General features: G+C 40.4%; 1 protein-coding gene across 1 annotated transcript in view; it reads left to right on the forward strand.

Annotated features, from left to right (window-relative positions):
- The window catches only part of B4GALT5 (beta-1,4-galactosyltransferase 5), a 28,765-nt gene extending 8,521 nt beyond the window's left edge, over positions 1–20,244 (forward strand). Inside the window, exons 2-9 of the mRNA XM_075176415.1 lie at positions 4,302–4,436; positions 7,565–7,678; positions 9,363–9,484; positions 9,967–10,083; positions 13,492–13,679; positions 14,120–14,242; positions 14,443–14,544; positions 19,492–20,244. Of these exons, the coding sequence (XP_075032516.1) occupies positions 4,302–4,436; positions 7,565–7,678; positions 9,363–9,484; positions 9,967–10,083; positions 13,492–13,679; positions 14,120–14,242; positions 14,443–14,544; positions 19,492–19,639 (1,049 nt within the window). The 3' untranslated portion in view covers positions 19,640–20,244. The remainder of the gene's footprint in view (positions 1–4,301; positions 4,437–7,564; positions 7,679–9,362; positions 9,485–9,966; positions 10,084–13,491; positions 13,680–14,119; positions 14,243–14,442; positions 14,545–19,491) is intronic.
- Positions 20,245–20,756: the final 512 nt, after the last annotated feature.

Consider the following 20,756-nt stretch of genomic DNA (forward strand, 5'->3'; position numbering starts at 1 on the left):
CTTTTATAACTGTGTTTATAAAATGCATATGGCTAATGTCCTTTCCTTCACGCACCTTACCAACCTTCGTACCTTAAAAGTGTAACATTAAACTAATGAAATAAAGACACAGACACGTATAGCTACTTTGGCAAAAGGTCGCAGTTTTTATTAATCATGAACCAATTAAATGAAAGTCACCTGGTGGTGGCGAGAGCAAACTGCAGCCAACTAAACAACTAATCATCTAACCAACTACTGCAATGCCCAAATAGCATTCAAACTAACCAAGGAATACTCCCTTACCATTGGCCGGTGTTAAACAGGCGTCAGCATGACTGCTCCCTTCTGGACTCAACATTGACGGCCACGCAAAGCACGCCAAGGGATCCTCCACTCAGAAGGATCAAGAGTAATGTTACTTGAAAGGGGCAGTGACGTGCGGCCAAATATCCTAACCACCGTTGTGACTAGTCATTGACTGCATTGCTCTCCCATCAACTGCGCCTCCTCTGTGGGAAATCATTGTTAGACTCAAACAAATTACTAGTTGGGTGGGCGGGGAGGCATCCGTGAAATTGCGGGAAGGAAAGATCTAGAAATCCATGGGAGTTCCTAATGAGGTGACTAAAACCACTCCCCATGGATTCTATTGGCTGGGAATGAAACAACTTTAACCCCGAATGGGTAAGGGCCTGAAAAACATAATCCATGCATTTTAAGTGCCCTCAGCTAAAATGGCCTCGCTTAACATTCTAGAGGTCTTTTGAAGCTGTAAAGGCAGATTACATAGAGCATCACTCATATATTTCACTGGGTTAGTTTGAGTGATGTCATAAGGTAGAGCCAATGATTACAGTGACCTATTATGCCCATGTTATTAGATGAACTCTCATATACATAATTTTGTCTCCAGTGTGACTTTGTATGTTTGCAAAACATCCCTGTCAAGGATCTATCTTTAGAGGTAGGTGGGGTCATTAATATTGGTGGCAGCGGAGGGTCCCTTTTAATGCCACACAGTGCAGTGGTTGAAACAATGGGTAAGAACAGGGTCCAGTAATAATGGACAAGTGCAGGAAGAAAGGTTACCACACATTGCTATGTATGTGCTCTGATTTGCAGCTGCATATCCTGAGCACATTTGTTAGTATAGCCAGTTTAATATGGTAGTTTCCCATCTGCCTGCAGAGCAGATTTAATGGTTCCTTTAACCCGTAGACACTTCTGTTATGGGTCACCAAATATAGCATCTGAAAGTAAGCTTATATGAACATGTGAAGGGTTAAGCTTTTTTGACCCTTCACATGGACCAAATTGTTGTAATTGTTTTAGAAAGCTGTTTATCTTCTTACATTATTGTATTCTGATGTTGTGATAGATCCTTTTTGGTCCAGGTCACGATTTGCTTTATGTGTCTCTATTGGTGCTAAGTTGATCTTTTTTTTTACTTCCAATGTGGTGGTATAATTCCATCTACAGTGTCCACTCTGAAGCTGATGTGTACGGTGATATAAAAGAGACAAGTGATAATTACTCTCTAACTCCATGCCAAACTCAGGGGGTGACTAATTTGTCATTCTAAAGCAATACACACTACAGTTTTTTCACCTGATTATTGTGCCAATTACACGATAAACAACCGATCCGATATCGCATTAGTGTGTACAGTCCCACAATGCCAAAACACGTTGTATCACTTGATTTGATTTTATAAACTGACTAAAAATCACTATGAACAGTGGAACAATGTCCGGCAATTCTGATTTGTGTATGTACTCACGACCAGCAGTGTAGGCAGATCTCCATAGAGTTTACAGAGTCACGCATGAATCAGCATGCTGATCTGGACTGTCAGTCGTTAAAGCTATCGCATCTGGAGAAATTTTCTGAAGTATGTAACCTCCTGGTGCCAGCAAAAAGTGTTCAGTGGTTAGAAATCTGGTAAAATAGATGTTGGTTAGATAGGTGTAGTGCTTTCCGTAGTCTATCTAGCTCCGTTTTTTATGTTGTGTGAATCCTGGAAAACAGGTGGATAATCACAGCTGTGGGATTACACTAAAAGGATAGGTTTTCTCTGGAGACTGTCAGCCTTGGTCTGTGTCCTCGAAGCAAATTTCCATTGTTATGTTGTGCAATCCCTTGTGTCTATCAGTGTCTTTGGGGTAATAGAGGAGGATTATGATACAACCTCTAAGGTCCAGTTACTGTCACTTTACAATACGTTTCCTGACATGTAGAATCCAGAAACTTTTCGGAATATAATGTCTCTTAGGTGTTATAGACAAATGTATCTGTATCCATTCTAATGCCATCTCGCTTCAGTGCTAGATTAAGAGTTGTGGGGGCCCCTGCAGCTAAAACTCCACACAGCATTGAAACCACTGACAAGTGAAGTGAATAACATTGATTATCTTGTTACAATGGCACCTGTCAAGGGATGGGATATGATAGGCAGCATGTGAACAGTCAGTTCTTAAAGTTGATGTGTTGGAAGCAGGATAAATGGCCAAGCATAAGGATCTGAGCGCCTTTGACAAGGCCCAAACTTTGATGGCTACACGACTGGGTCAGAGCATCTCCAAAACGGCAGGTCTTGTGGGGTGTTCTCCATATTCAGTGATTAGTACCTACCAAAAGTGGTCCATGTAAGTACAACCAGTGAATTGGCGACAGGGTCATGGGGGCGCCTGAGGCTCATTTATGTGTGGAGATAGTGATGGTTAGTCAATCTGGTACAATACCACAGAAGAGGTACTCTAGCACAAATTGCTAAAAAAGTTAATGCTGGCTATTACAGCAAGGTGTCAGAACACACAGTGCATCGCAACTTGTTGCGTATGGGGCTGCGTAGCTGCAGACCGTTCAAAGTACCAATGCTGACCCCTGTCCAATGCCGAAAGGGCTTACAATGGGCATGTGAGTGCCAGAAAATGGACCAGGCAGCAATGAAACAAGAAGGCCTGGTCTGATGTATCGTGTTTTCTTTTACATCAAGTGGATGACCGGGTGCATCATTCACCTGGGAAAAAGATGGCACCAGGATGCACTATCGGAAGAAAGCAATGTGATGCTCTGGGCAATGTTCTGCTGGGAAAGTTTGGGTCCTGACATTCGTGTGAATGTTGCTTTGACTATATATATATATATTAAAAAACACAAAGAAAGGGAAAAGACCCAGAAAAATAGGGCAACTGCTCTCATACAAAACATATTTATTAAAGTTGCATAATAATCTGACTCACACTCCTTCTCCCATACACTCACATTCACACATTTCGCCTCTGTTTTATACACAAACGCTCAATCTCTCACACACTTACCTCTTCCTGCTATACCTGCCTCCAGCTTCCTCCTTGGTTCTGGCAGTGTAGGTAGGGGTCGTGTGATGTCAATCAGCCAATCAGAGCATAGCAGAGGCTGTTGAGGAGTTCCTGCCTGTGCATGAAACACCTCAGTACTACAGAGCTGTGCAGGTCACTGCTCCACCTTCTCTACCCTGGTGCATTGCATCAATGGTAGTGTGTGGTAGTTTATATTCATTACTCCCTTTTCTCACTTTATGTTTATATTTTTACCAACTAGTTATATTATCTATGGGGAATATGCTGCTTGTTTTAGTGATATATTTACAATTATAACTTGGGGTTTTGCAATGTCTGATAAAAGTGCATTATGATCTGTACTCGTGTAGGTCAGCGTCTATATTTGCAGAATAACAATATTTTTTCCAGCCATACACATTTATTTTTTCACAGGACGTCCTTAGGTTTGGGCTCACTCGTGGTGGACCTTTAAAATGGGCAGCAGCCAAGGGTCATTTATTGGGGAGCCAATATAGGGATATTATAGAAGGAAAGAGAGGCACTGCAGTTAAGGTTTATAAGAGGTATGACATGAAAGTAGAGATTGGGAATTTCTATTTCAGTTCTAGAAGAAGAGCCATTGAGATGTCCTCTATTGTTGGACAGTGATGACATCACCGTTATGAGGTCTGGAAGGGACTTGTTATAATCCCTTTAAAAGTTTTCTCTCTACTATCCATATATACAGAGATCAAATAAAATGTCATAGGTTGTAATACCTTTCTGTAAAGTGTCATGAGTAACTTCACCTCACAGTCAATGTTGTGGTTAGCTTCTATTTATTATCTTGTAGCTGCACAAAGTTCCCCAAATAATGCACACATCACATTTCATTTAATTACATTGTAACAGATTGCAGGTAAAATGTAGCTCCATTTTCACTTTTGTTGACACAGTTGAATAGTAAAAATATGTTTGCATGCTAGTAGATGATCTATCCTTGTTGTGTCTCCACAGTAAACACTTACCTTTTCATGATGCAAGCTCATGGTATCCTCATCCGAGAGAATATGCGGACAATAGGAGCACAGGTTTACGAACAGGTGGTGCGTGGAGCGTATGCGCGGCGAAATAGCAGTATTAATGACACAGGTATGTACATAGTGCCGAGCCATTACTCAGGGGTATTTATTTATTTATACTGTTAATAACTGGTGTGGATGTGGGTTTGTGACAATTATGACATCACTGGAGACAGAGTGTAATGTCAGTGGGGGTACCAGAGACCCAACATCAAGCAAACAGACTCAAATCTCTGAGTTTGCTCTTAACCTGCACATATTGATAAAACATAAAACTGTGTCTATCATATACATTCCATTCCCCTAGGACCTTTTGGGGTTAGAGTGTCTGAAGCAGAAATACTCTGCAAACACAAGAGTGTGGAATGTTTGGAAAAATAAGAGTATGCCATGCTTAGCCAATGTGTCCTATATCAACATGACTTTAAATACGGTACATGCACCAACTGACTACGTATATGCAAGGTTTCTGCAGAACCAGTTTTTGGAAAGCTCAAAATGTTTGTGCAAGTGCACCTATATATCCACAGTTAGGCATGTTTTTATGGGGCAAGATGGCATTTGTGAGAAGCAGATGTTAAGCGTTGGATGGAATGAAGGCGTACCTTGCTAAGTATGGAATAGGTGCACCTATTTTTGCTGAGCTGTACAAAAACAAGATTTAATTTTACAAAGCAGATTATTGAATGATGAGGCAGCTGGAGTCATTATTTATGAGATGGGGCACTGAGTGTGATTTATTTGTGATGATGTATCATGAAAAATTGCTCAAACAGTACTTCCCCTTCATTACATGAAAGGATGTCCCTCCACAAATCACTAGCAATCTCTTTCCTTCCTAAACTACACATTCAGACTTAGACATTTGAGAGCATTGGTTGTGATTGGTGGAGAATTTCCTTTGAGATAATAGAGGGGGAGCTACTGTGTGACAACACCATGACTGACAGCATTGACATGGAAATACCTCAATAGGCAGTGCTATGGAGTGTCAGCATACTAATGATGTCACTGACGGACAGAGCTAGAATTCACAAGTAAGCAGGGAATCCTAAACGGGATGAGAAACACAGTTAGTGATATACATTATATACACCAAGTGATTCATTGTATGTATATATTTCTTTTGATGAGATGGTGTATTTACTGCAATCAATTTACTTGAATTTAATATTCACTTTAATATTTATAATAATAATAAATACCCCAATTTTAGACTGATCACTGTTAAGGCTTGTTAGCTATCGTCTTGCATCTCTATACCCCTAAAAGGTTTACCATGACTAATAGATAGTTGGTTATAAATGTGATGGCTCCTAACTTTTCAAGACATTTTTTCAGGCTAGCTCATATATATTATATACCAGGAAGTATTATAACCGCCATGTTATTCACAGATCAATTTACCGGCCTGTGCCCTCAAACACTGAATCAGCTATAGCCCCATAATATACCAGCCAGTGGCTGTCATTCTGGAACAACCATGTGCCCATATACATACCAGTTTGTGCCACCCCCACATACCAATCAGTGTCACATACCACTCGTGCTCTACACATTATATCATGAACCTACACTTAATATACCAAAGAATGCATCAACCATACATCTATGCACTTACCAGTCTGTGCCGCACACATTATGTACCAGTCATGTACCTAAACATAATATACCAATCATGTTCTCAAGATACATTTATCAGCTGTGTGCCCATACACTTACAAGACTGTGCCCACACATAATATACGAGCCAGTGCCCCCATACTTTACTTAACGTGCACCAGATTAATACAAATTTCAGCCTTTGCCCCATACATGCCAGTCATTTTCTCACCACACTGTACCAACCATTGCCCAACATCATCAGCTATTTATAGAGCATCACTTATTCTGCAGTGCTGTACAGAGAACTCACTCACATCAGTCCCTGCCCCATTGAAGCTTACAGTCTAAATTCCCTAACATAAACACAGAGAGAGACTAAGGTCGATTTAATAGCAACCAATTAACATACAAGTATGTTTTTGGAGTGTAGAAGGAAACCGGAGTACCCGGAGGAAATGCACGCAAACACGGGAGAACATTCAAACTCCAAACAGGCCATGGTCAGAAATCAAACTCATGACCCCAGTGCTGTGAGGCAGAAGTGCTAACCACGAAGCAACTGTTCTGACCAGCCTGTGCTTCACACTTACCGAACCAACCAAGTGCCCTTACACATACCAGTCTATATCCACATATTAATCTACTAGCCTGTGCACACACACACTGCACCACCATGGGCCCCCCAGATAATTTACCAGCCTGTGGTCCACATATAATATTCCAGACATATGCACCCATAGATTAATTTACCAGCCTGTGCCCCCACCCACTGCATCTGTATCCCATACACATACCAACCTGTTCCCACACATAACATGCCAGTCATGTGCCCAAAGATTAATTTACGATCCTGTGCCCCCACTCAATGTACCACTCATGTACCCCATACATAATATACCAGTCTGTGCCCTGCACATAACTTACCAGTCATATGCACATATATTCATTTAACAGAATTCCCCACACACACTGCACCACCCCTGTGTCCCACAAAGAATATACTAACCTGTTCCCCAGTTATAATATACCAGTCTTTTGCCCACAAATTAATTTACCAGTTTATGACCACTACACTACACAAAATATGTGCCCATACACAGAATATAATAGATTGTGCCCTACACATAACGTACCAGTTACATGCCACATATTCATTTACCAGCTTGTGTTCCAAAACACTGCACCAATCGAGTGCCATTACACATATCTGCCTGTGCTCCACACATTTACGAGCCTATGCCTATATTATACTCGCTTTCAGTCCCCACAGAATGTGCACTAAAATATAGCCCCCACCACTACCACTAATGGCAAAGCCAGGGATCAGGACTTTCTGTTGTTAATGCCTCCCATGCACAGTATACTGTAACACTGTGCTATTACAGAGGCAGGAATACTGTGCATGGGAACCAACTCTAAATGGTAATAGGCAGCCTGTTGTGGGGGGAAGGGGGGGCATTCTGGACAGCGGATAATAAGGGAGGAGATTGTGGCTTGGATTTTTCCATCACTGGCTTATATACTGATATTTCTTCTAGCTCAATTTAGTCTATATTTCTGTTCCTGATGTCACTTTTTCTCCTTTCGTTTTAGAATATCCTATTTATTTTAATCACAATGAGTCATATCTTCAGACAACCACTTTCCTTCCTGAAGACTTCACCTACTCCCCTCACTTCCAATGCCCGGAACGTCTTCCATCCATGAGTAAGTCATGTACGCATACAAGTGTAAACCATGATATATAGTGAATCTAACATTAATTAATATAATGTAAACAGAGAGGTAAATGTCCCAAGAAATGTGCACTGATGTTCAATATCAATTGAAATAACTTTAATATACACAGAACATCACCAAACATATCAATAATAAAGGCAATTTGTCATACAAAAATGGGCTCAAGAAAAAGTGAACACAGAAGGAAATATGGTGGTAGACTACTGACACTATCAAACTGTATGTTCAGAGCCCAGATCTCAACAAACTCGGTATACCTCAAGAGAATCAGCAGGTCGTGTGCGTTTCACAGTGGATCGCATGCGTCTCACTTCCTGATTATGAAATAGATGGAGGGTCAAAAAGATTGTATCGCACCAACGCGTTTCATCTCATAATGGAGACTTTTTCAAGGGTGAATAGGTCTCATAATGCACTATGTTAAATACTTGTCTTTCATCCCTAATTGGGTCATTTGTGCAAAATGGAGTTTGTTCATTCTAAGGCATATGTGGTTACCCTATATCAGGCTTGGCTAACCTGTGGCACCCCAGGTGTTGTGAAACTACAAGCCCTTTCAATTGATATTGAACATCAGATTTTTCATTTGGTGCCATATATCCATATCAGCTGACATATTCATATTGGATTATTTACTGCACGATTTAATTACTCCTTATTGTATTGATTGGGCCTTCTGACCCTTATATTTGTTTGTTTTGAGGGTTTTGGACATCCAACGTACAGCATTCCATGAGATGTATGAACACACAACGTGCACTTACTATAGAACATCATAAGGAATAGTTCACAACAATCCTCCATTGGGACATTTGCGATACTTGACCTTAGGATTATCTCAACAGTAGTGATTCATCCAACTCCTTCATTTCAGACCACTAATTTTTTTATTATTTTGGACCATTACCTTTATATCAGTGCACATTTCTTGGGACATTTACCTTTCTGTTTACATTATATTAATTAATGTTAGATTCGCTATATATCATGGTTTATAAATGTTATGTGTGTTTGTAGATGTTTAGGACTGATTCATACATAGGTGTGTCTGTATTAGGACTTCGGCCCATGTAGGTCAATACTTGATTAGATAATATCCCACTTTGTGTATAGTTACCACGAGCGCGGATGGGACACTCCACATTGTTTTAGATCAATCAAGGAGGGATACCTTGGTTCTACTGCTGCTGTAGTAAACTCGTGTTGTCTGACTTCTGAGCACAGTGCAAGTGTCTACTTACGAATACAAGGGTTAATCAGTCTATCAGCATTACATTAATCTGGTAAATATGATTTGGACTGACAATGTCAAATCATTAAGATAAAGTTACTGCTCTTTAATTTAGATAACCCATCTGCGGGGACATTGAAAACTACCATTAAAAATACTTGGCTTCCTGCACTTCTTATGAAGACCAGAAGCCATGCATGATAAAACTTAGTCTTCATCTCTCATGATTTGCTATATGCTGGAACATAACTTTGGTTTCATTGAGCAACATGTAAAAAAAATAATTATGTTTTTCTGAGACATTTGATCATAATAGAGTCTGAAAGGAGATACTGATTTCCCTGAAGATGGGATGTCTGAGCAGATTATGTTGCTGGAAGACTGCTCCTAATTTGATACTCTTTTTCTTTTCATATTTAGAAGGCCCTATAGACGTGAACGTGAGTGAAGTGCAGATGAGTGACGTCCACCAGCTGTTTGCTAAAGACTCCATCAGAATGGGAGGTCACTGGAAGCCGACTGATTGCATTCCACGGTGGAAGGTAAAGATTGTCCATGCATGGTTTAGTGATATAGGGCCTGATTCATTAAGGAAAGTTAAGCAAAAAAATTAGTAAATTTTCTGATTTTTCATGTAGCACACAAATACTTGATAGCTTATTTGTACACTGAAATTTAAAGTTGATCTATGACATGCCCTTCCCCAAATATAAATCTGCCATCACATTTTAAATTTACCTCTCCCTCCAATGCAACATGGTTTTGCCTTACTTACATACTTTTGCTTAATTTTCCTTAATGAACCAGGCCCATTCTCACTAGTTGGTGCTAACACAACCGTTGAGCACAAATAGGAATTTGCATGATTTATTTGACTGTTGTTCATACTAAAAATACAAGTTGTCCTTATATTTTAGAACCAAGATTTTTACCATAACAAAATAACAGCAGAAATTGCAATGGAAAATAATATATAAGTATAAAAATATAATTTCAGCTGTTTCCATTGTATTTGTCTGTCCAGGTGGCTATTCTCATCCCATTCCGAAATCGACATGAGCACCTCCCACTTCTGTTCAAGCACCTCATCCCAATGCTCCAGAGTCAGCGCTTGCAGTTTGCATTCTATGTTATTGAACAGGTGAGTGATTCAAGGTCTTGCTCCTACATAGGACATGTGTAAAATACCTGCTTCCTCAGTACACTTTCTGCTTGCTCTAAACAGGGAGGTTTGTGAGTAGCCACATATTTTCTTGCAATAATTCCCCTTAGTGTCTCTCTAGAGAGGGGTCTAATTTTTCCTTTCACTTGTGGGTCTGTGCTCCAGTGTAGAAAACTACATTACCCCTGAATAGCTGCAATAATGGGTTGTGTGAATGTAGTCAGCATTTATTATTATTATAAATAGTATTTTTATGTTAGAATTCTCCTTAAATTAGCTGTAAGTACTTTACATTCAATGTATGTAAAGGTTTTTTAAAGAGTTTCTGCTCCCCCTGTCTAGTCACCTGCATTTAGGGGTAAATATGCTGTGGCTTGCCTTGCAAGATGACTCTCTTCCTCCATACCTAGTTAAAACAGATCTGAGTAGCTGAATAAGACCGGAAAAATAATCCTTTTCTACACTGTGAACCGCAGCAGCTAACGACACATAAACAGTGTGGACTGACTATTTCCTACACATTTTATACGCAGTGGGCAAATATAGAATTAAGGGGGGTTGTCCAAAAATGAATAGAACAACAGGGACATCTGCTGGTCAGTTACCCACATAACTGTGTCTTTATCCACAATCCACCTGTTGTCATATACGCAGAAAACGCTATTTCTGAGTGTCATGTATACAAGAAAGTTTACAAAATTCTGATGAAGATTTTCCCATTAATGTTGTTAATCTTACCAAACAATATCTTAAAAAAATGGTTCTAGCTCATTGCAAGTTCCAGTTTACTATTTATTAAAAAGGCATTGGATCCCTCTGCTGTTGTATACCTTTCTGTGTCCTGGTGAGGCTGCATTCACTGGAATTAGGGAAAATATCTGTAGGCACCGTTCAGCAGTGGCACCCCTGATTCAGCCAGTTCAAAATGTGAGCCAAGGGCCTACAGTTTTGAACCCAGGTCCACACTTCTGATTGGTTGGCAATATTCCGCAAAATGTAGTGCTGGGAGAGTCTGTTTTGGAGAATGATTAGTGTTATTGCTACATCATTTTTAACCTTTATTTATTTTTTTAGCACCAACATATTACGTTGTGCTGCACAGGAAATGTTTACATATTCAGTGGGGCTTACTGCACAGCAATTGCACAGTGGAAATTAAGTTAGAAGCCATTTAATTTCCCAGTATGTATTTGTACCTTGTAAGGAACCCAAAGCACCCTTTTCTTAAAGGACAACGATCCTCAAAAACTGTATTGTTAAATATGAGGAATTGAAATAGTGTAGGATGGGAATTATTTGATCTATATCCTACATTAATTTGCAAGCGCTTTTTTAATGCGTTGCATTCCATTTGAAGAGAAACCGCTTGTGTGGGCATACCTGTAGAGATGCAATTAAACAAGAACCCCTTTATCATTACACAGGTTCCCTATGGCAAGCTGCATTGCTGCCACCTCTAAGGTGATCCCATTAACTACCCTACTACTGGCAGCAGTGTAACTTGGTAGAGCCTTTGTACTGAGGCTTTGCCACCTATTGGTTAGGGAAACCACTGCTACAGGGCTCCTTAAGTATGAGGGGACATACTGGCCCTAGTGGTTAAGGGAACCCATGTCGAAGATCTCCCTGAATCATGGTAGGGATTGTGAGCCTAGGTTGAAGAGGGCTGATTTTGAGGTGAGGGGTCATACTACCTCCTTGTAGGCCATGGTGCAATAGGCTGGCGTCCCTCTGTACCTTTTCATATTACACAGATATCCTAGAGCTGAATTGGCTGATGCTTACTTGTATTTTTTAAAATTTTGGCATAGCCACCAAAGTGGAGATACCCACTCCACCTGCCTCATTAATAAAACAACCAGCCAGGACCTAGATTAAACAAAGTTCATTCATGCCCTGTTTTATATAGGGGATTATACAGCCTTGCTGGACCAATGGGATCTCTTTCAGAATTTGGATATATAGGACACTTTCTTTCTTGACAAGTTCTTCAGCAAGGATCCCTCCATAATGTTGGTAGTTTTGGTGTGAAACAGCAAGTTGGCCAATGTATCACATAATGACCAGCCATTGAAAATACAGCAAAGTGTGCAGCCAGGTCCTATGTAATTAATTTAGGTCTGTGGGCATGCTGAAACCTGTCATCCCACTTTTCTTATATCTGGATGTTATTTTTCTGGGCCATCTATATTGAACATGTGCAGTGAATAGGAAATGCACAGGGATCGGCCAGCAGCTCTTGTTGACGAGCAGTACCTGACAGAGGATTATGGGGCGTGTTGTCCAGCAGTACCTGACAGAGGATTATGTTGTGTATATAGTCCAGCAGTATGTGACCGAGGCTATGGGGTGTGTTGTCCAGCAGTATCTGACAGAGGATTAATGGGTGTATAGTCAGGTAGTATCTGACAGAGGATTATGAGATAAATTGTCCAGCAGTATATGACAGATGATTATGAGATGTGTTGTTCAGCAGTATTTGACAGAGGATTATGGGGTGTGCTGTCCAGCAGTATCTGACAGGGGATTATGGGGTGTTTTGTTCAGCAGTATATGACAGATGATTATGAGATGTGTTATCCAGCAGTATCTGACAGAGCTTTATGGGGTGTGTTGTCCAGCAGTGTCTGACAGAGGATTATGGGGTGTGTTGTCCAGCAGTATGTGATTGAGGATTATGGAGGTGTTGTCCAGCAGTATATGACAGATGATTATGAGATGTGTTATCCAGCAGTATTTGACAGAGGATTATGGGGTGTGTTGTCCAGCAGTATCTGACAGAGGATTATGGGATGTGTTGTCCAGCAGTATCTGACATAGCTTTATGGGGTGTGTTGTCCAGCAGTGTCTGACAGAGGATTATGGGGTGTGTTGTCCAGCAGTATGTGATTGAGGATTATGGAGGTGTTGTCCAGCAGTATCTGACAGAGCTTTATGGGATGTGTTGTCCAGCAGTGTCTGGTTATAGGGTGTGTTGTCCAGCAGTTTGTGGTTGAGGATTATGGGCTGTTTTGTCCAGCAGTATCTGACAGAGCTTTATGGGGTATGTTGTCTAGCAGTGTCTGACAGAGGATTATAGGGTGTGTTGTCCAGCAGTATGTGATTGAGGATTATGGTGTGTGTTGTCCAGTAGCATTTAACAGAGGATGATGGGTTCTGTTGTCCAGCAATACCTGACAGAGGATTATGAGATTTGTATACCAGCATCTGAAAGAAGATTAGGGAATTGTAGTTCAACAATTGAAGGAATTATAGGAGCTCTAATTCAGCAGCATCTGACAGAGGATCATAGGATGCATAGTTCATCTAGCAGTAGATGACAAATATCTCATATTGCTCTATTTTTGGTCAAAATTAAATTTCTTTCATATTATGTTGTATTTACAGGCCGGAAGTCAGCCATTTAATCGAGCAATGCTCTTTAATGTCGGCTTTATGGAAGCAATGAAGGATCTGGACTGGGACTGTTTGATATTTCATGACATCGATCACATCCCTGAGAATGACCGCAACTATTATGGCTGTCAAAATATGCCACGACATTTTGCAGCCAAGCTGGACAAATACATGTACCTGTAAGTTGGTTTCATATCCGTCACATCTCACTGCCAATCCTCATGTAAATTGTTAGCCGCTGACAGCAGTAGGGGGAATAAATATATACATGATGGCAGTTGTAGTAATGCCAGAGTAAGCATCTGCTTTATTTCATATCTGTTTAATGGAAATACCCTTCATTTATCATATGACAAAAAGATAAAGCATATAGTTCTAGACTGTGCCACACAGATCCCATCCGCTATAAAACGCCCTGTAATAACACATTGATCTATCACTAGACAGGATATGATTATGACAGATTATCTTTCTCACTTAAGGGAGTTTTTATTGGCTCCACAATGTGCTCTCTAAGGCTGTCCAAGAGATAAATCATGTTATACCTGAGGGTGAATGTGTTTTCCTATCTGTCTAGTTTACATTTATGCTAATTACTCTTTTAACTTTTTGTCTCCAGGCTGCCTTACAAAGAGTTCTTTGGAGGAGTCAGTGGCCTAACAGTGGAGCAGTTTCATAAAATTAATGGATTCCCCAATGCATTCTGGGGCTGGGGTGGCGAAGATGACGATCTCTGGAATAGGTAATAAATGGGGAATCTTTAGTGTCAGCAACCCATTGGGCTGGCATTGGCAGTCACTGCTGTGAGGTCTCAATTCCAAGTGGTGGGAGGTAGAACTGAAATGCACAAATTTACATACACATTTGTACAGAGCATAAGTAGGACGGCAGAGCTACAACAGTACAATATCACTAATGAGTACTATTATTATCTAACACTAGGGTGCAATATGCAGGGTACACTGTAACGCGGCCTGAAGGGGATATTGGAAAATACAAGTCTATTCCCCACCATCATCGAGGTGAAGTCCAGTTTCTTGGACGGTAAGTGTGTTGTTGAATATAGAAATATTATATAATATATATATATAAAATCACCATGCTTCTGCTGAACTTTAGAAACTTTGTACAGCAATTTTCCTTTATAATTCCTGAGCCGCAGTAGCCTCCTTCTGTCTCTTACTATCACTCTACTCCTTTTATTTGTGAGGTGCTTTTTTCACCAAGCAAGTATGTTTTTTAAACCTGGCAGTATGCGGAAGGAATACTTGAACAGTAACCTCATCACATGTGTGTTGTGCCCCCTACGCTGTCAGCACGGGCTGGTCAGATTTCACAGTGAATCACAATACATATTTTTACTGAGTGAGCCTAGTTCGGAGTATCAGACTGTTACTACACTGTAAGGTCCCTCTCCCACTCTTACAGCTACGTCATGGGGCTGCAATGTACTTTGTCGATAAAATATGTTTCCCAGTAAGTATAAGGATGGGTGTTTTGTGATAGGGAGCTTAAATAAGTCATTCTTGTGCTTAGTAGTCCTTTTATACAGTGTTAAGCATAGATAAATGGTACGGATTCTTTCCAGGGCTGATCAAAAAATGTTTCTATGTAAGACACAAAAGATTAAACAATCCCAGTCCATCAAATGTCACCCATGATCCCAACCACACCTAACAAAGTTTTCTTAGGGATCACATTGCTGCCTCTGGTGTGGAATCTAATACACCGTATGACTATGCATATAGCTTTTCAATATTCAATTGTATCACAGTTTAAATACTCTCTTAAAATGAAGTAATAGCATCTAGTAGCATCTATGGACAATTTTGAAAACTAGAAAACTACTCATTAGAGACAGTAGCTAATACATTTAAAAGTAAACCTTATATATGTAACCAGTGGAAGAAGGAAGTGGGTCTGCTTACAGCCTAAGGTAATGGCAAAGAGTCTCAACAGGTACCCAAAAAGGATGCTGCCCGTCTTAACCCCAAGCAGCAACACCAAAATGCTGACCTATTACATAAAAACAAAAATAGGGGGTAACATGCACTTCCTTCGCTCTATACTAAGGGAAGCTAACAACCACAGTATAGATGATAGACAATGCAGCAAACAAAATCTCCACAAGAGGGTCTGAAGACAAAAAAATTAGTGGTGGAATTCCATCAATATAAATAGTATTAAATCGAAGGTGGTAAATAACACAAGCATAAAACAATCTTCAGAAATAAATATTCATATATCTATTATGGGTTCAATGTCTTCCTATGGATAATGGAATCACTCTTAGCAACCCTATCCCCATGTGATTCTACTTACAAAATGCAGAGTAGAATCAAATTCAGTGAACAGGGTAATGCTGATGTCTTGTTGTAAGTTGATCAATTTTTTCTTCCAAGAAGTAGAACGCCAATATTAGGTCAAGATGTAGAATAGAAACGAAACCCGATGTGTGTTGCACGATGATCTACACTCCCTCGAGAGCCAAACAAATGGAAACAGGGACTTCCAATCAGAAGCAGGTGTAAGGTCCTCCGATTTAGTTCAATACAAGGCGGCCTATTTACAAGCAGTGTAATGTCCCCAAAGGACCTATACCGTGATCCTTCAAATTTATGATTGTTGCATCGCAGCAAATATCGTGGACATCTGCTGCTTTGCATTCTATTTCGTTTTCTGAGCAGTGCCCATAAAATAGTATGGGGACTGCTCACTAACGCAATCTAATTCGTTTGGAAAATGAGTAATTTTCGTAAACTTGTTATGTTAATGTACGCCAGCTGAAACTGAAAACTTTCATTGCTGTCAGAACAGCGAATGTGTGGAGGGATCATGTGATCCCTCCGTTTCACATGATAACAGTTCCTCGCTAGTATAGTCTCTGTGCACATGCCCTATACTTTCGGTCTGGTATGAAGTTCAACGAAGATGCCGGCATCGCAAGTTTCTTCGCAGTGGCCAGGCAGTGAAAAGGTAAGTGTTAAACTTCACAGGGACAGCAGTTTATCCTGACTGCTGTCCCTGCTGAAGTTTTTTCAGAAATATGAGAAATATATCAATGCGATAAGGATTGAAAACTATTTTTTGTTTTATGTGGTTGTTAGTAAAGGAGAGAACACACAAAGCGAGACACACATAGCGTAATACTGTCTAATAAAAACATCTAATTTTATTCATGACACATATTGTTAAAAACATATAAAATGTAGAAATATATGGAGCTTATGCAACAGCGATCTCTGTGATTCGTACCAGATGACAGTAGGTAACGAGCTTTAACAACCAGTAGGCAGCTAATACCCGGACTGAAGCTGAAAACTGCTTAAATGCTATGCTTCCTTCACGGACATCCGCTTCGCATAGTAATATCTGGCTCAAACACCTGTTGTTTGAGCAGATATTATGCGAAGCGGATATCTGTGAAGGAAGCATAGCATTTAAGCAGTTTTCAGCTTCAGTCCGGGCGTTAACTGCCTGCTGATTGTTAACGCTCGTTACCTACTGTAATTAACATAATTGAAAACTTTCACTGAAGACAGCTCTGCTCTGAAGAGCAGAGCTGCACAGCGCATGTGTAAAGGGATCATGTGATCCCTCCCTGTCACATGACTCACCTTCTGTCAGTCCAGGATCTCTGTACGCATGCCCGAGGTTTTCGGTCAGCGAATGCGCACAGAGGTTGAAAAGAGGAAACATCATCACAGTCAGCATCGCTTGGGAGAAGAAGAGAAGAGGCAAGTGAAAGTTTTGCACTTCACTGTAACAGTAGTTCGGAACTGCTGTTCGTGTGAATGTTTTTTAATAAATATGAAAGTTAGTTCCATCCTTAGCAGTGTGAGGAGGATTAAATACTAACTTTCATATTTTGTGATGGGTCTTAAATATGCCCCCTGGTGCAAATCACAGAGATCACTGTTGCATAAGCTCCATATATTTATACACAATTTTATATGTTTTTAACAATGTGTGTCATGAATAAAATCAGTTGTTTTCATTAGACAGTATTACGCTATGTGTATCTCGCTCTTTCTCCCCTTGTATTGAACAAAATCGGAGGACCTGACACCTGCTTCCGATTGGAAGTCTCTGTTTCCCTTCGTTTGGCTCTCGAGGGAATGTAGATCACACATCGGGTTTCGTTTCTATTGTACATTGTGACCTAATATTGGCGTTCTACTTCTTGGAAGAAAAAATATATCAACTTACAACAAGACATCAGCATTACCCTGTTCATTGAATTTGATTCTACTCTGCATTTTGTAAGTAGATTCACATGGGGATAGGGTTGTTAAGAGTTATTCCATTATCCATACCCATAGGAAGACTCATTAAACCCATAATAAATATATGGATATTTATTTCTGAAGACTGTTTTATGCTGTTGTTATTTACCACCTTTGATTTAATACTATTTATGTTGTTTGGATTCCACCACTCATTTTTTTTTATCTTCAGACCCTCTTGTGGAGATCTTGTTTGTTCCATTGTGTATCATCTATACTGTGGTTGTTTGCTTCCCTTAGTATAGAGCGAAGGAAGTGCCTGTTATCCCCTATTTTTGTTTTTGAAGGTAATTGTGTGTTTCTGTGTGATGGGGGGAGGGGAGGGGTGTAAGAACAAAAAGATTGACCTAGGCCTCCTGTTCTCTAATTCCAACATTGTTAATGTAACATATTTCCATTAAATCTAAATTCATGGATTGCATATAGGCATATTAAAGTTAGAACATAGTCACCAATGTTTTAAAATAATTCCTGGGGTTTAGATAATTGAGAGGCCATGAACCAAATCAAATGGTCACAGACTGTCCTGGTCTGTTAGTGGTGCCTGAACACATCAGCACTGTTGACATTAGGTTTGGATCATGAGCCGACCGTGCCTATGCGGATACAATGCAGGCTGTTGTAAACCAGTTAAATAAAGAGATTATGTTATAGGTTTTCTCTTCAGACAGGATAATTACCTGTATTTCTAACATGAAGTGCTGATTGTAGGAAGATCATGGTTGGAACATTTCAGGACTGTGATGACCGAAATATACACCATTCATGTCTGGAGCTTTGTGGTACTGTGTTCACTGAAATGTACACTGTTCATGTCCGGAGTTTCGTGACACCGTGATCACTGGAATACACACTGTTCATGTCCAGAGCCTTGTTGCACTGTAATCACTGAAATATACACTGTTCATGTCCAGAGCCTTGTTGCACTGTAATCACTGAAATATACACTGTTCATGTCCAGAGCCTTGTTGCACTGTAATCACTGAAATATACACTGTTCATGTCCAGAGCCTTGTGGCACTGTAATCACTGAAATATACACTGTTCATGTCCAGAGCCTTGTGGCACTGTAATCACTGAAATATACACTGTTCATGTCCAGAGCCTTGTGGTACTGTAATCACTGAAATATACACTGTTCATGTCCAGAGCCTTGTGACACTGTAATCACTGGAATACACACTGTTCATGTCCAGAGCCTTGTGGCACTGTAATCACTGAAATATACACTGTTCATGTCCAGAGCCTTGTGACACTGTAATCACTGGAATACACACTGTTCATGTCCAGAGCCTTGTGGCACTGTAATCACTGAAATATACACTGTTCATGTCCAGAGCCTTGTGACACTGTAATCACTGTAATATACACTGTTCATGTCTAGAGCCTTGTGGCACTGTAATCACTGAAATATACACTGTTCATGTCCAGAGCCTTGTGACACTGTAATCACTGAAATATACACTGTTCATGTCCAGAGCCTTGTGACACTGTAATCACTGTAATATACACTGTTCATGTCTAGAGCCTTGTGGCACTGTAATCACTGAAATATACACTGTTCATGTCCTGAGCTTTACGTCACTGTGATTACTAAAATATCCATTGTTTGTGTTGCAATTATCAGTAATATTAATGTTAAATTATGATCTAAATATATCATTATGCAAATGCACTTTCTGATCTGTGTTTTTTTTACCCTCAGTTATGCTTTGCTCAGAAGATCAAAAGAGCGCCAAAGCATGGACGGGCTAAATAACCTGAACTACTCCCCGAATATCACATATGATGCTTTGTATAAAAACATTACTGTAGATCTGACTCCCGAGCTGGCTCTGGTGAATGATTATTAGATGTTGTGGAGAACTTGCTGCCTCTGCATCTATCGAGCCAAGAGAGCAATTCCACAGGATTTTCTCATCAGTCCAGAACAATAGAAAAAAGGTTTCTGTAGATCTGTCAATGTGTTGGGACTGAGGTCTGGCATGGTGAAGCTATGTGTTTATTCCTTGCTGCTTTCAATTCAGAGCTGGCTGCCATTAACACAACATTCACTGAAGATCTACAAGACCCATGAGGCAGCTGTCTTTTAATGAGATCAAACACTTTCTTCAAATATTGTCTCCTGATTATTTTCTGCTTGAAGTATAAAGAGGTATATATAGAGATGCAATATGTGCAGATATTTATCACTTCTTAAAGAAGTGCTGGTGTAAATAATCTTCATTTCCTGTTTACTTGGCTGCTTATGAAATGCTGGGTTCAGAATTGTATGTTCCTCCTGTATTCGGATCCCCGGTGACAGAAGACAGTATTGTGTGCAATTACTTCCAGCTTCTAACGTGTTCAAATTTCTTGTTTGTTTCTAGAATGTCATCTGCCAGGTGCTTTGGGCTGGAATTCAAGTTTTATAGATAAATGGGACCCAATAATTGATTATTAAGTGCATACTTACCAACTCCCGGAAACTTGTTTCCGGGAGAGGGGGCGTGACTGGAGGGCGGGACGAGGCCAATCGCGTCATTTTGGCCCCCCCCCCCCCCCGCAAAACCGTAATTTGCGTCGCGGGGGCGGGGCCAAAATGATGCGATTGGCCCCGTCCCACCCCCTCCCGCCCTCCAAAATGGCGTGATTCACCGATAATCGCGTCAAATGACGCGATTCTATGTGAGATTGGGATGCGGGAGAAATGCCAGCTTGCCCGGGAGCCCGGGAGACTGACCCGAATTTCGGGAGTCTCCCGGACTTTCCGGGAGTGTTGGCATGTATGATTAAGTTTGTTCAAAGGAACATATTTCACATTCAGTCAATTCAAAATGTGTGTGTACTATGCCACAGCTGTGTTACAATAGAAAGGGCTAAGGTGCCTGGATTGAGCATTCCTGCAGCTAGTTCCTTGGTAGCTTTTCATGTGTTGCCGTTTCTGATAAAGAAATGAAACAAATTTTGCTTTTCAGTTAACAATGCAAT

Source organism: Mixophyes fleayi, chromosome 6 (assembly GCF_038048845.1).
Source record: "Mixophyes fleayi isolate aMixFle1 chromosome 6, aMixFle1.hap1, whole genome shotgun sequence".
Lineage (NCBI taxonomy): Eukaryota > Metazoa > Chordata > Amphibia > Anura > Limnodynastidae > Mixophyes > Mixophyes fleayi.